The sequence below is a fragment of the Camelus ferus genome, chromosome 21 (genome assembly GCF_009834535.1).
Source record: "Camelus ferus isolate YT-003-E chromosome 21, BCGSAC_Cfer_1.0, whole genome shotgun sequence".
NCBI lineage: Eukaryota > Metazoa > Chordata > Mammalia > Artiodactyla > Camelidae > Camelus > Camelus ferus.
Genome location: NC_045716.1, coordinates 6,995,953 through 7,010,139, shown reverse-complemented (window position 1 = coordinate 7,010,139; position 14,187 = coordinate 6,995,953). Strand labels below are relative to the sequence as shown.

General features: G+C 44.3%; 1 protein-coding gene across 2 annotated transcripts in view; it reads left to right on the top strand.

The window, feature by feature from the left end:
* Positions 1 to 14,187, top strand: part of PAPPA2 (pappalysin 2) — a 249,137-nt gene that overhangs the window by 167,771 nt on the left and 67,179 nt on the right. For both annotated transcript variants that reach the window (XM_032463680.1, XM_006187282.3), the window contains exons 15-17: positions 1,117 to 1,288; positions 4,745 to 4,922; positions 6,163 to 6,376. In XM_032463680.1, coding sequence (XP_032319571.1) covers positions 1,117 to 1,288; positions 4,745 to 4,922; positions 6,163 to 6,376 — 564 coding nt within the window. The remainder of the gene's footprint in view (positions 1 to 1,116; positions 1,289 to 4,744; positions 4,923 to 6,162; positions 6,377 to 14,187) is intronic.

The following is a 14,187-nucleotide window of genomic DNA, read 5'->3' as shown; positions in this document are numbered from 1 at the left end:
GTGATCCAGGATCCAAATTCACACAGCCTGGGGGCAGTGCTCTAATGTTTGATCTCTGTGGTTCTGCCTTGATAAGAATGTAATGCTCTTTTGGCTCTGGTGTGGTCCGAGTGGAGTCTCCCTGAGCCCCAGGGAGTTTAACTCTCTCTCCTGCTCCTGGTTGACTAGCCCTGGAGATTCAGGCAGCAGTTCTCTGCTGAGATGATGTCCTGGCAGCATCAAACACAGTGGCAGGCATGTGGCAGGGATTTGGTACGCGTAAGTCTCCTCTCTCTGTCATGAGCCAATTTCTGGTTAGCCAGTGCTGATAGTCAGTGGCGTATACCAGTTGTCAGAAATATTTCTATACCATTGAAAAAGAATATGAAAATAAATATATGTATGTATATGCATGACTGGGACATTGTGCTATACACCAGAAATTGACACGTTGTAACTGACTGTACTTCAATTAAAAAAAAAAATCTTTTTGCCTAGCTCAAGATCACAAGGATTTTCTATGGTTTTTCTAGTTTTAGGTTCTTACATTTATGTCTATGATCTATTTTGCATTAAAATATGTATAGGGTACGAAAAAATTTTTTCTATGCCAACCAGTAAATAAATGTTGCTTTCTTGGCCATCTCAAACACCTGCACCCTTCCCACAGGGACCCCTGCAACCAACCTGGGATCGAACAACAAAGAGGTTAGTGCCTGACACAGCCAGGGGCCTCCAGGACTCACTCCTGGCCTTTGTCCTGCATCTGATCTGATTGTTTGAGACCCATAAATACTGGTTGTGAAATATTTTGAGGATTACCGTCTGATCTATTCATTTCTTTTGCCATCCAGAGCTCCTGGGACACACTCCCCACCTGTCCCAGCATCATTTTGTCCTCCTGGAAGACCCACAGAAAACTGGTCCATCGTCCCTCGCTAGCTGATACTGTTCTTGTTCATTTTATGTTGCATGGTTCCAGGTCCCATAGAAGGAGGTGAAGAATTTAATGTAGGTTTTGGAGAAACATTGTTCTCTTCGGTTTCAAGGCCCTTCCCAGAGGGAGGCCCCGAGCCTCTGCTGTGGCATGTCAGTTCCGAGTCAGTCTAAGATACATTCTGTTTCTCTCGTCCCCAGCTGTGTCCATTGGCCCTGCGGGGAGCAGGGCAGCTGTGTGCCGCTGCTGCTTGATCACACGGAGGTGGTGAACTGTACCTCTGGTGGCCCAGGTCACATGACGTGTGCTATCACCTGTCAAAGGGGGTTTGCCCTTCAGGCCAGCAGTGGGCAGTACCTCAGACCCGTGCAGGTGAGTTGGAGACCCGTGGTCATCGGGACCAAAGCTCCTGGGGAGGGACCGTATGCATGCTCCTCCCCCTGGTGGGATAGGGGTAAGGCAGGTGTTTTTAAATCCTCTGAAAGGAAAAATGAGGACTCCCGCAAGCAAGGAGAAGCACAGCTTTATAGAAATGCAAGGCATGTAAGGACAGGCGCGTTTCCTGTTAGCTGGGGGTCAGCGTCTCTCCGGGCGGGCAGCAGGTAGGCTCGCTCTGTCCGTTCTTCCCCCTTGCTTTTGTCTTCCTGTCAGAAATCACGATCCTCGCTTCTGCCACCGAGATGAGGATGCTACAGGTTAGACTTGACCACAATTTGCAGGCAAGACAGGTTGCAGTCAGCTTGTGTGTGGTTCGCTGTCTGACCCTCCAGCCCCCCTTACAAGAATGCTGGAGGGAAAAGGGGAAAGTCTGACTTTCTTCCCTTGGTTACTGAGGTGAGGATTATATCATGATTCTAGCTTTGATCAAATTTTCCAAATTTCTGTAGCTACAATGGCACCATTTCCAGGATTTCAAGGTGATTTGAAGGCAGTAGAATGTATTAGTTAAGGGTATGGCTTGGGAGACAGACTTGGAATGAAATTTTGACTCCACTGTTTATTGGGTGCGTCATTTTAGGCAAAGACAAACAGACGAAAGAAACTAACCTCTTCAGGTTTGTTTCCACATTTGTAAAATAATTAGATCCAAAGTATTTTTGTTATTGGGTTATTTTAATGACTGACTGGAAATAATTTACAAGTTTCTAGCAAAGTGAAAGGCACAGTAGCTTGGTTTTTTTTTTTTTTTGATTTATTCATTTATTTTGGAGGGGAGTTAATTAGGTTTGTTTGTTTGTTTGTTTATTTAAATGGAGGTACTGGGGATTGAACTCAAGACCTCACGCATGCTAAGCATGGGGCTCTACCACTTGAGCTACTACCCTCCCCTAGTTCTCTGTTAAGCTGCCATTGTTATGAGTATGATAATGTAGTCTCAACTAAGAATTTTGTTTTCCATCTTTCCTTGAGAGAGTTTTCAATAATCTCTAAAGAATTTGAATTTTGATTTAACATTTAAATCAAAAATTTTTTAAATTTTGATTTAAATTTAAAGAAGTATTTGAAACTGGAAATCCACCATTGGAAAACATGAGCATAATATGAGACAGAGGAAGGATGAATTAGGTAAAAGGGAATGGTGCTTGAGGAGAGGGCAGAAAGGTGTGTTCTGATGAGGGAAGTGTGGAAGTATGATTGGTAGTAAGGTATCACTGGTTTGGAAGATTGGAATCTTTTTTCATCTTGTACCAGCTGACTGCTTAGCAGGTGGTGGTGGATCCATGGAGGAATTTCACTTGCTTAGACATAGTCAGAATTTAAAGACACAATCTTTGTTTTCAGGGGGTTTAGGTTCTACAAAGAGAAACAGTTTTAATATACCTTGAAGCACAAACTCCTTGGCCCATGATGCTTGGATCAGAAAGGCAGAGCTCTTATCACTTGTCCTTAACCCAGCTTAACTCACACTGGAAAAGAGATGGGAAAAATGAAAAAGAATTTAAGAATGTAGGAACTGGGTACATTGGTGTGCAGAAGGGGAGAGAAGAAAAGACAGTGTTTGCAACGCATTCAAATTAGGAGCAAGTTCAAGACAAAATGGCCGATACTTAATGAAGCCAGGCAATGTATGCAGAGTTTGACAGACACTCTTTAAGGGATTGTTGTGGTCGGGGTGCAAGGGGCAGAGTTGGGAGGAGGAAGGTGGGAGCGCATGCCGGGCCAGGCGTCTGGTGGAGTCAGCAGACACGGCTCTCCGGCTGTCCGCTCCTGTCACCCGAGGCTGGCCCCACGGAAGAGATTACACGATCCCGGCTCGTGACCACAGGACATGAGGATTTTTGCTTTTTGTTGACACAAGAACTGAAACTAAACAGAAAAATGTGTCTGGCTTTGAATTGGGTCCTTCTGGCAGGCAACAGGGAAACACTGGGAAGCAGGGAGGAGCAGCGAGCCAGAAGTGGGTGTCAGGAGTGACAGGTGCCTTCACCAGTCATTTTACCTTTGGCTTTGGTGCCCCTGTGGTCTCCTGGCGGGATGGCCGGCAGAGCCGCAGAGCCTGCCCTCTCTCCATTTGACCTTTGGTAACCCTACGGGCTAGATAGAATAACGCGATGGCTGCTCTTTTCCCCAGACAAGCCAGGAGCGTCCAGTTCTCTCAGTGCCTGTGCATCCTGCTCCCCGCACTCTTTTGTCTCCCTGCTTCCCCTCTGCAGCTGGGAAGCCCTGCTCAACTTCCAAAGGCCACTTCCTGAGTGACCTACCCGGGAACCTCCCCCCACAATACTCTCCCTCCTGCCCAGGGACAGACAAGCATGCATGAATGATATTGCTTTTATATATTTATATTTTCTTTCTTCTCAGTGCCTGTTTTCTACTTCTTTTATTTTCTTCATTTACATGCTTTGTATGATATGCTTTCAGATCATTATAGAAGGGTATAGGACATAAAGATATATCTAAGTATATCTCTTGCATTTTCCTTTTTTTCCTCCTTTCCTTTCTCTCTTTCCATTTGTTCCCCTTCAGATGTTTTCTGAGCCACTGTTTCAACCTGTGATTTGCTCTGCTGGCAGATTATTAGCTTCTTGAGGGTCTTGTTTAACCAAATCTAGTAAAGAACCTGGGGCTTCAAAAATGTCTCCTCATTTATTTCGTGGTCATCAACTCTCTAGGGCTCTCCTACAGAAACCATAGGCCCAGGGAAATGGCTGGAATCTCCCAAATTTAATCACAAAGTTTAGAAGATGCCTCCTATGCATTCGTTCTCAGCTATTCTTAGAGAGCAGGCACATTCTCAGGAGGTAATTATGTTTAGTAGCAGTATCAGTTGGCCTGTATCAGTAAGGGGTCCCAGCAGGAAACAGATGCTACATGCTCAAAGGTGAGCAATTTGCGAGACTTCAATAAAGGGACTACTTGTAAAGGTGGAGGCAGGATATAGAGAAATTATAAGGAGAGGGAGTAGCAAGAATCAGCACCCTGACCTCCCCTTCCTCTCTCCCCCTCCAGTCTCCTGCCAGTGTTGTCCTGGGTGCTAAACCAAGCGCAGGTCAGAGGCATGAAATCCACAGGGGTCAGCATCCCGGGGCACAGAGCAGGGTGGAGAAGGGTAGAGAGCGATCTGGGGAAGCACGTGGATGACGACCAAGAGCTGGCCGGGAGGAATGTCTTTGTTCAATGATTCTCTTCCACTGATGGGTACCTTTCATCAGCATCAGACTGGGGTATTATGAGACTGTATATTAAGACAATAAGGCATAAAGGGGGAGAAAGACAAAATAATTCTGAACGTTTGCACAGATAATCATCAGGACTCTTTGGAAGCCTGGAAACTATTTTGATGAGCCTTTTATGTGACCTTGATAGCAGAAACTTCTCTGTTTCTAGAAAGAAATTCTGCTCACGTGTTCCGCTGGGTACTGGGACCGGGCTGTGAGCTGCATGCCCCTCGACTGCGGTGCCCCTGACCCATCTCTGGTGAACTATGCAACCTTCTCCTGCTCAGAGGGAACGAACTTTCTGAAACGCTGCTCCATTTCCTGTGTCCCACCAGCCAAGCTTCAAGGTATTGTCTGGCCAACCGGGAGCTGAATGCACGTTCTCTTCTGATTCTCTCTCTTTGGGGATCTTTTCTTCACCCAGAACTCTTCCCATTTTGCTCTGCTGTACCTCCCTCTTCTGATAATATGAGCAAAGTCCCAAAGGGCAAAACCATTCTTTGTCTCAACAACCTGAAAGGATACCCTGACTCAAGATCTCATTCATGAAAGAAACTTAGACTTTCCTGTTTTTCATTTGACTTCATGTCCTCTGAAGTCAAGCCAACTAACAGTTTTCCGATACTAGTAATAATCAATATAACCTTTATCACATGCATTTTTAAATTTAATATTACAACCATCCTATGAGTTAGGTGCTTTTAGTTCTATTTTAGAGATGAGAGCACGGTTTTATGAGCTGTCCTTGGCTGCACTGCAAGGAAGGGATGACGATGGGGTAGAACTTGCTCCAACAGGTAAAGAGCAAGGTGTGCTCTGATCCCAAACCTGCTCTTTACCTCTTTGACCCAGGTGTGCCTAATAATGATGAAGGATGCTTGTTATAAATGCAACGTCCTCAGCCTCATGCTGACAGATTCTGATTTAGTAGGTCCAAGTTGGGCTGGTGATGCTACTGTGGGGGCTGTCCATGGATTGCTCTTGGAGAAACTTTGAATGGCATGGAGACATATGGTGTGGTGTTCAAGTACAGAACTTTGCACCCAAACTGCCTGAGTTCAAACCCTGCCTCTGCCCTCACTAGCTTGGCTAAGTTACCTACACTCAATTTTCTCATCTGTGAAATAGGGGATAATGATGGTGTCTATTTCACAGGGTTGTTTGAGGTTTGAAGTTTGCACAAGTGAATACATGTAAAATGCTCAGAGCAGTGCCTGGCATATAATAAGCACTATAAAAGTGTCATCTATTATTATTATAATGCTTTCCATGGTGCTGTCACTACTCGATTTTTATTATTTGTAGTTAGGAAGTGAGGTAATGATTTGGTTGGTAGCCCTTCTTTCTTTCAGGTCAAGAAAGAGCTTTCTGACCTTTATGCCAGTGTAAGAGATTTCAGTAGATGCTCTGTGGGTGAAAAGACAGAAGATAAACATTTGACCTGAGGTTTTAAAGACGCTGCTCTACAAAGAGTAATGTGACTTTCCAAGAATGACGTTATGTTGACAGGTTTTCGTTCTTTCTGCTAGTATTTTATTTCTGGACTCTCTGTTCTGAGCATCCTGTGCTTCTCTTTCTTGGAGTCAGGACTGAGCCCGTGGCTGACCTGCCTTGAAGATGGGCTCTGGTCTCTCCCTGAAGCCTACTGCAAGCTGGAGTGTGATGTTCCCCCTGTTATCCCGAACGCCAACTTGCTCCAGCCTCGCTGCCTCCAGGGCAACCATGATGTGGGCTCTGTCTGCAGATATGAATGCAAACCGGGCTACTACGTGATGGGCAGTGCGGAGAGTCAAGTCAGGAAGTAAGTTGGATTGTCCCTGGCCTTAGCAGTTCTCTCTACCCTTATATCTTGCTCCTTTCCCCTCATTTGCAAATCCTAGAGCGTTGTTTTGGAAAGAATATTAAGACCTTCTGGGTTGTCCATTGTTGTGTGTGTTTGTTTATATAATCTCTCTTCACCTGCACAGGTGTGTCCCCCAGTCATGACAGGCAGCTTGGCTTCATACGCTTTCTGTAAAGATATTCTTCCCCTTAAGAGATTCCACAGTCTCATGGAGGTGCTTTTTTAAAGAATCTCTGCCCAAATGATTAGTTTCCTTGGAAGGAAGGGCAGGAGCTTCCCAAGTGTTACACATGTCGCCTAGAGCCAACTCTGTGCTGGAGCGCCCTCCTTGGGGCAGTTGGAGGCCCGTGATTGTGGCGTGGGAGAGGCTGCCTGGGGCACTCCCTGACTCAGATGCTTATTAGCTATGTGATTCTGGGACGTTTTCTTTCTCTGCCTCAATCTTTCTCATCTGTAAAATGATGATGATGATGATAATAATAATAGTACAGGCACTAAATAAATTAACATGTATAAAACATGAGTCCATAAATTTTTCTATAAAAGATAGAACTCAGTACATATTAGCCAAGAACATTTTAATTTTAGTCTCTCTGCTTTCTCCTTCCTGGACTTTCTGTATCTTCACCCCTAGACCCAGAAATCAAGAGGGCCTTCCTTCTGGACCCATGGTGGACCCAAAAGAGCAAAAGCCTTACTGCATAATTTTAAGAGGAAGGCTTTTGAAGAAAGTCACACTGGGGTTCAAATCCCTGTCGTCACCCATTTGATTAGCTGAGTAAGCTCAGGCGCGTTCCTTAACTCTTTGGGTCTCATCCCTTTTGTAAACTGAGGATAATGCCCTCAGCAGAGTGCTGAGTTGAGGATTACACGACACATGTTCAGCCCAGTGCCTGGCTTGTGCTAAGTGCTCAATAAATGATTTCAGAAAAAGAAACATTTTCTAAACAAACGAAACCAGCAAAGAGCTTTCAGAAGAAGAGACTCCTTGTACTCAGTAAATGGTGACTATTATTTCCTCACCACGAATTATGTCAGTAAAGGAGAAAATCGAATTCATTTCTTCCCCAGGACTTAGTCCAAAATCTGACCATAGTTGGTATTTTTTTAATGTTTTGTTTTGTTTTTTTGTTTGTTTTGAACTAACAAAATCCCAGCCATGGCATTACCGATGATTACAGGAGACACAAACTTTGATTGCAACCTAGAATTCTCTAAGGGAACAGAAGAAAACCAGGAAGCTCACTCTCTGGCTCACATTGACCCTTCTCGTAGTCAGTATCCAGCCATCTCAATATAGGGCGGGTTGAGTCCGGCTTAGCCCAGAGCCTTCCTCTCCAAAGAAAGCCCCAGATCATATTTGGGATGGGGAGCGGGAAGTCCCTTCCTCACCACTTCAGCCCGAGGCAAAATAGACGGGCTAATTAGAACATGAATAATACTGATGAAAAATTCATAGGAAGCAGCATTCTGGTTCAGTGATTCTAGCAGGTATAGTCAATGGTTTTTGACAACCGGAAACACATTTGCATGTGACATTCTTAGGATCGAGGTCAATTTGCATTAGCATGCATTGACAGGCGGTGAGTGCCCAGGCCATCTTCCAGTGAGAACCGGATCACAACCAGCCTGCAGGCTGCTGTTTTCTTGCTTTTCTTTCTTTTTTTTTTTCCTTTTCTTGTCTCCCTTTTCACACTCCTGCAGCCAACTCAAGTGTCTGCAAAATAGTTTAGTGAGGAATAGAGGGAGAGAGAGAAGTCGCAGGACCAGGAGGAATACGGGATGGAGGGATGTTCCTGCTGCCCTCGGCCCGTGGCTGAGCTTTGCATTGGGAACACTGAAGCTTCCCCCTCTAAACGATGGGCTTTCTGCCTCCCCCACAGCTCCGACTCCAGCTTCCCCACCCCGGCAGGGGCACACAAGGGCCATTTGCTGGCACGGCTTTTCCGGTTGAGAAACTGGAAGCTTGCATCACGACGTCAGCATCAGTCTGGACTTAAACATTTACATTCGCAAGCACCATGCAGAGGAGAGATTAAATTATTTACCGCACTGTGTAAACTGATTTTAATCTTAGTTTACACCTGTTTACATAGCCGGCAGTGGATTGGTAATCAGAAGTCTGCAGGTCGGGAGTAAATCACTGTCACTTGCTGCTTGTTTACCCAACGAACTATGTCAGCCTTGTTCCTCACTTGGGTGAGGGAGCCCGGCGGTGTACGAACGAATGGGGCCCTAAAGTTCTTTCTAGGACATGCAGGCAGGAGAAGAAGTCGGGAAAGGCTGGCAGGGAAATCAGCCTAGACAGACCGGGTGCAGGCTAATTCTGTGCAGTTCTCCGAGTAGTGGAAAAACCCCCCTGATGGTCAGACTTGTTCTCTGCATGACCCTGAACAACGTACTCAGTATCCATGTGTCTCAATTTTTGCATCCTTCACGCATGGGGCAGTGATGATTTCTCCCAACAGTATTGTTTTGAGGCCCAAAGTAGGTAATGCACTGAAAGCGTTTTATAAACTATGACGTTCAATGCGGGTGCTTGATATTACTTTTTGTTCATTTCTTTTTCAAAGAAGGAAGCAACTAGCAAACTATTAGCCAAGTACATTCCCTTCCCGCTTCTTCTTCTCAAGGCTGTTTAATGTTGTTTTGAGAGGGAAAAAGATAAGTGCCAGATCTGACTTTTCTCTTCCATCCCCCCCGCCGTGTCAGCTTTGGGGGTGACCGGGCTGGCACAGCCGTAGCTGGAGCTCCCTCACGTGCGTGCTCTCTGCCAGCCTCTGGGTTAGGAGTGAAGAAACACGCACGAATAAGACGTAGGCTCTGGCCTCAGGCAGCACCCAGCCTTCATTCTCCCCCTTTCATGTGCGTCATTTCTCCTTGCAGCGGAGCACAGAAGAGGACAGGTAGGCACTTTCTCCTGGCCCCTAGATTCCTTGCCCCTTCTTCCCGGAATTTGAAGGTGGCACTGCTCACCCTGAATCTCATCCCTGAGGACAGGGAGATGCAAGGACTCTGTACTTGAAGTCATAAGTAGAGACAGCATCATCCAAACCGTATGAATTCCCCAGAGGGAAATTGAGCAGGAAAAAAGAAACTGAAGAACAAAAATTCAATAAAACAAAAATGAATGTCCACTAAACAGTACGGTGCTACACTGGTACAGCCAAGCCATGAAATATCCTGCCATCATTAAAGGTGTTTGGAAGAATATTAAAGGCATGGGAAAGCATTCGCAATACAGTAAGTGGACAAAAGCAAGAAAACAATTGTTATAAATGACACCATCTCTATTTTCTGTATCAAAGGTATATTTTTGTCATTCTCTTTCAGGCGCTAAAAATGATTATGGTATGAATAGTCATAATCTCTAGGACTAGGTTTATAGGGAATAAAACGTTTCTTTGTCTGCTTGCTTATATTTATATTTTCTAGACTTTATAATGAGATAAATGAATAGTTTAAAAACAAAATAATGAAGTGAGTTGTAAAGAGTAGATCATAGTGATTCAGTTATGCACAGACATTAAAAAAAAGAGTAGATCATATCCATTTGGTGGAGGCAGAGAGTGATAGAAAAAACAGTAGGCAGATTTCCAAACTGGCAAACCCAAGGAGAGACCAACGCTCCAAGATGGCAGTAAGAAGGGCACTACGAGCCTTTCATCCTGTGCCCAAATCCTTCTCTGTTTTGAGGACAAGCACTGCCTTTGTCCTTGTAGGCCATCTCAGATCTCTTCTTCTCCAATCCTAACACCTCTTCCCTAACTTCCAGTTTATCACTCCCCACCCTAAAGTGCAAAGATCTGCCCAGAGGTGTGCAAGCTAATTGACACCTCCAAGTGTGCTCCCCCGCTGCTCACTGTCCAGAATGAATTATGAGTTACTCCACCTTGGCTCTGGGTCCTGCACCCCTTCTCGGGAGTTTCTCTCAATCCATTTACCTTCCTCTTTCCTACTCTGAATTCTCTCCCTCCCTCTCCCCTGCTTAGTTCTCTTTAATTGTGCTCAGGTCTCTCCTGTGTCGAAACTCCAGTAAGCAGAGCCTTTTCTTGATCCCATGCCCGCCCCTTCCTCCCCAATTACCACACCTTCTGCCTCCCTTTTACAGTGAAACTTGTGGGAAAGGGTTGTTTGTATTCACTGCCTCCATCTTACTGTCTTCTCTCTCCTTCACGCGTCGATGCTCAGGTTTTTATTTCCATCTCTCCACTAACGCAGAGCCTGTCCTGGGCCTCACTGCTGCCAAACACAGGGACTCTTCTCAGACCTTATGTTATGTGAGAATATTTGGCTTATGGTTGTGGTCACCCTGAGAAATAGGATGGGTCCACCCACCCAACCATGGTTTTGATGTTGAAACAAATGATGCCACACATAGACCAAGAAAATGTGACAAGGTTTATTGCTCGCAAAATGAGGCTTTCTGGGGGAAAGAAGGGGAAAATCCCAAGTTGGTTTTCAAATGGTTTGAGCGACCGGGGAAAGGAGAGTATCCTGGAGTTTTATGGTGGTTAGGGAGTAGGGCTCGGGCAAGGGTTTGTGCATGTGAGCAGGACCTGGCATGGTTTGAACTTTCTGCTGAGGCCGAAAGAGGAAGCACCCAGGCTTTCTTATAGGCTTGCTCAGAAGTGGGAGATGGTGAGGCTTGAGAGCTGTCAGAGTCAAACATCAAAGATGGAGTTTATTTTGTAATAAACACTCTTTGTGACAATGTAGTTGGCTGTACTCCCCTTGAGACTTCTTTCCTGACTCTGCTGTATCTCATTCTCTTGATTTTCCTTCTTCTTCACTGCCACTTCTCAATTTCCTTTTCTAGCTTTTCTTCCTCTGTGCAGTTCTTCAATGATGGTGTTTCTCTGAGCTCATTTCTCTCTCTTATTCTGCATACCTGTCTGGGATGAAGTTCATTTACCCCATAGTCTCGACTGCCTTCCACATGCTAATGATTCCTGAAACTATACCCGTGATCTAGTCTCTTCCCTTAAGGACCGTAAGGCCCCTTAGGACAACTGCCTACAGATACAGCCACTTGGATATCTGATCAGCATTTCAAACTCATCATACACAACAGATCCTACTGTAATCTTTTTTAAATCTGCACATCCTTCTCTGTTCCATGTTGTTGGACAGGTCAGGAACCTGCACATAACCTGAGACTCTTCAGTGTCCTTCACTCTCAGTCAAATCAGTCATCTACTTCCATTGAATCGTCATCTCACTGACACTTAGATATGGCCATTTCTCCCCTTCCTTGCCGCCACCTCTCTTTGACAGACCACTATCATTTTCACTTCTGAACTGATCTTTCTGACTCCAGTCTTTCCCCTTTCAATACTTAGCAGCAAAAATAATCTTCAAAAAACTCAAGTCCAGTTATCGTATTCCCCTACCTAAAACTAAATGGCAAGCCTTTCTGCTATTTTATTTAAGGAAGTAAAAAAAGCTTAAACTTGAAGTAGTTCTCCAGGTCTTGCGTGAGCTAGCTTGGCCTGGCTTACCTCTCCAGCTTCACTGCCCACTGTCTTCCCTGGGAGATCATGTCCCTCCAGCTGTCACCCACAACACCATCTGTAGCACAGGGGCTCATGCTCTGCATTTCCTTTACTTCTCTGTATGCACCATGGCGAGCACGCTGCTGGGCTTTCAGACATGCTGTTCCTTCTGGCCAGAGCTCTCCCCGACAGTGACCTTTTGCTCAGCTAACTCCTACCTCCCTATTTTTAGGATAGGTGTGATGTTTACCTGGGAAGCCTCCCAGACCTCCCCAGTTTGTAGGACATGTCCCTCCCATAGGTTCCCATTGCACAGAAAACTTCCTTGACAACATCGTTTATCTCACTGAGTAGAAATGGGTTGGTTATCTATCCAAGTAGACCCTGGATATTTCTTGCATCATATGCCCAGGGGCTTCTCCATTTATTGGTAGTTACTCAGTAAATACTTTCTGAATGGATGTAAAGGCTACATTTATTAGAAAAATCATGATAGGATTTTGATATTAAATTTGATGTTAAAAATTGTTGAAGGAAAGAGGGTTGTTGTTGTTTTTCCTCATGAAGGGGTGGAAATTTCTATTCCAAGTGCTTTAGAGTGGAAGAAACCTTTAAAAATATTTTGTCTATTTTTCTTCCAGCAATTGTCTCAGCAACATAGAAGGAATGGTCATTCTCCAAGGACAATTTTAATTTTATTTATTCAACTGACATTGAAGCTTGATTAGCAAACTCTGTACAAGTTGATGGTAACAGAAAAAGAATTAGACTTCTCAGCAGGCTCACCAGAACAATGGTTCTCATACCTGGCTGTAAACTCGCATCACCTGGGGAGAGTTCAGATCTCTTAACGCCCAGCTCACACCCAAATCAATTACACCAGAATCTCTGGAGGTGGGACCCTGGCATTAGTCTTTTGCAAAGCACCCCAGGTCACTCCAACGTGCAGCCAAAATCAAGAAGCACAATCTAGAAGCACGAACTTTTGTTCGTGTAAGAATATCAGTCATGGGGTTTTGATTTTCCTAAAAATATCCAGAGTCATGTTTTCTTTCTCCAAAATTACTGCAACAGCACTTTTGCATGCCAGGCTTTACATGTCTCTTTGAGGTTTATTTATTTTTTGGAATTAATGGAGAAAATACAAACAACTGTAACTCCAAAGAAATTGTCAAGTCTAGATAGTGTCAGGAGTTCTTTCTTGTTCACATTTTATGATACACACACCCCCTCCTTTTCTTCTCCCATGCAATTTACTTCCACATACACATCACCATTAATCACTCCTTTGTTGTTTCATTAACCTGACTTCCCAGGAAGCTAAAATAAAAGCATTTGACTTGTATTTTATCAAAAAGACCATATTATATTCCCCCTCATCTTTCACTCTCATGGTTACCTTTTTCTCATTAGGTGTTATCTTTCTGTGTGAAGGTTAGGTTAACCTCATTCGGGCCCATAATTAATTCAACTTCTCAATTATTCCAGCCTTCTAACTTTACTCAGACAGCCTCTCCCTCTGTAAGGCATTCATCAAGATGCCATCTGAAAGGCACTGCGGTAGTCAGATCTTCTTAAGAGTGATTGTAAATTAGCCATCTTTCTCAGGGTCGCCCAGGGTATCAGCTTTTCCAAAGAATATAGACCTATTTAAGTTGTATAAACACAAATGTAGCTTCAGATTGCAATAAACAGGCCTCAGACTGTGGCTAGTTATTGTTTAACTAACGTTTGGTTGGTGAAACCCTTCAGTAGGGCTTGTCTGATCTGTTTCAGTGGGAGGGCTGGGGAGGGCCTTAAAACTGGATGTGCGTGGCTTGACCATCTCTACACACGTAGAAAAGCTGTTTAGTGTGGGAAAGAGTTAAAAGAAAAGGTCTGGACTCTGCTGTTTCGAGCTGATGATGATGATAACAGTGATTCATCACTATGTGCCAAGCACCTCCCATACATTTCCCCATTTATCTTTCATGACATTGATATATTTTATTATGTAAGAAGATAATAGTGGCTAACATTTGCACATCTCAAACTCCCAAATTTATCCCTTCCCACCCCGCTTCCCCCCGTCTGGTAACCATAAGATTGTCTACTGTGTCTGCGAGTCTGTTTCTTTTTTGTAGATGAGTTCATTAGTGTCCTCTTTTTCCTTTTTTTTTTTTTTTTTTGATTCCACATATGAGTTATATCATATGGTATTTTTCTTTCTTTTGCTGGCTTACTTCAAATGTTAGCCACTATATATAAAAAATTGATTTTAAAAAAACAAATTTC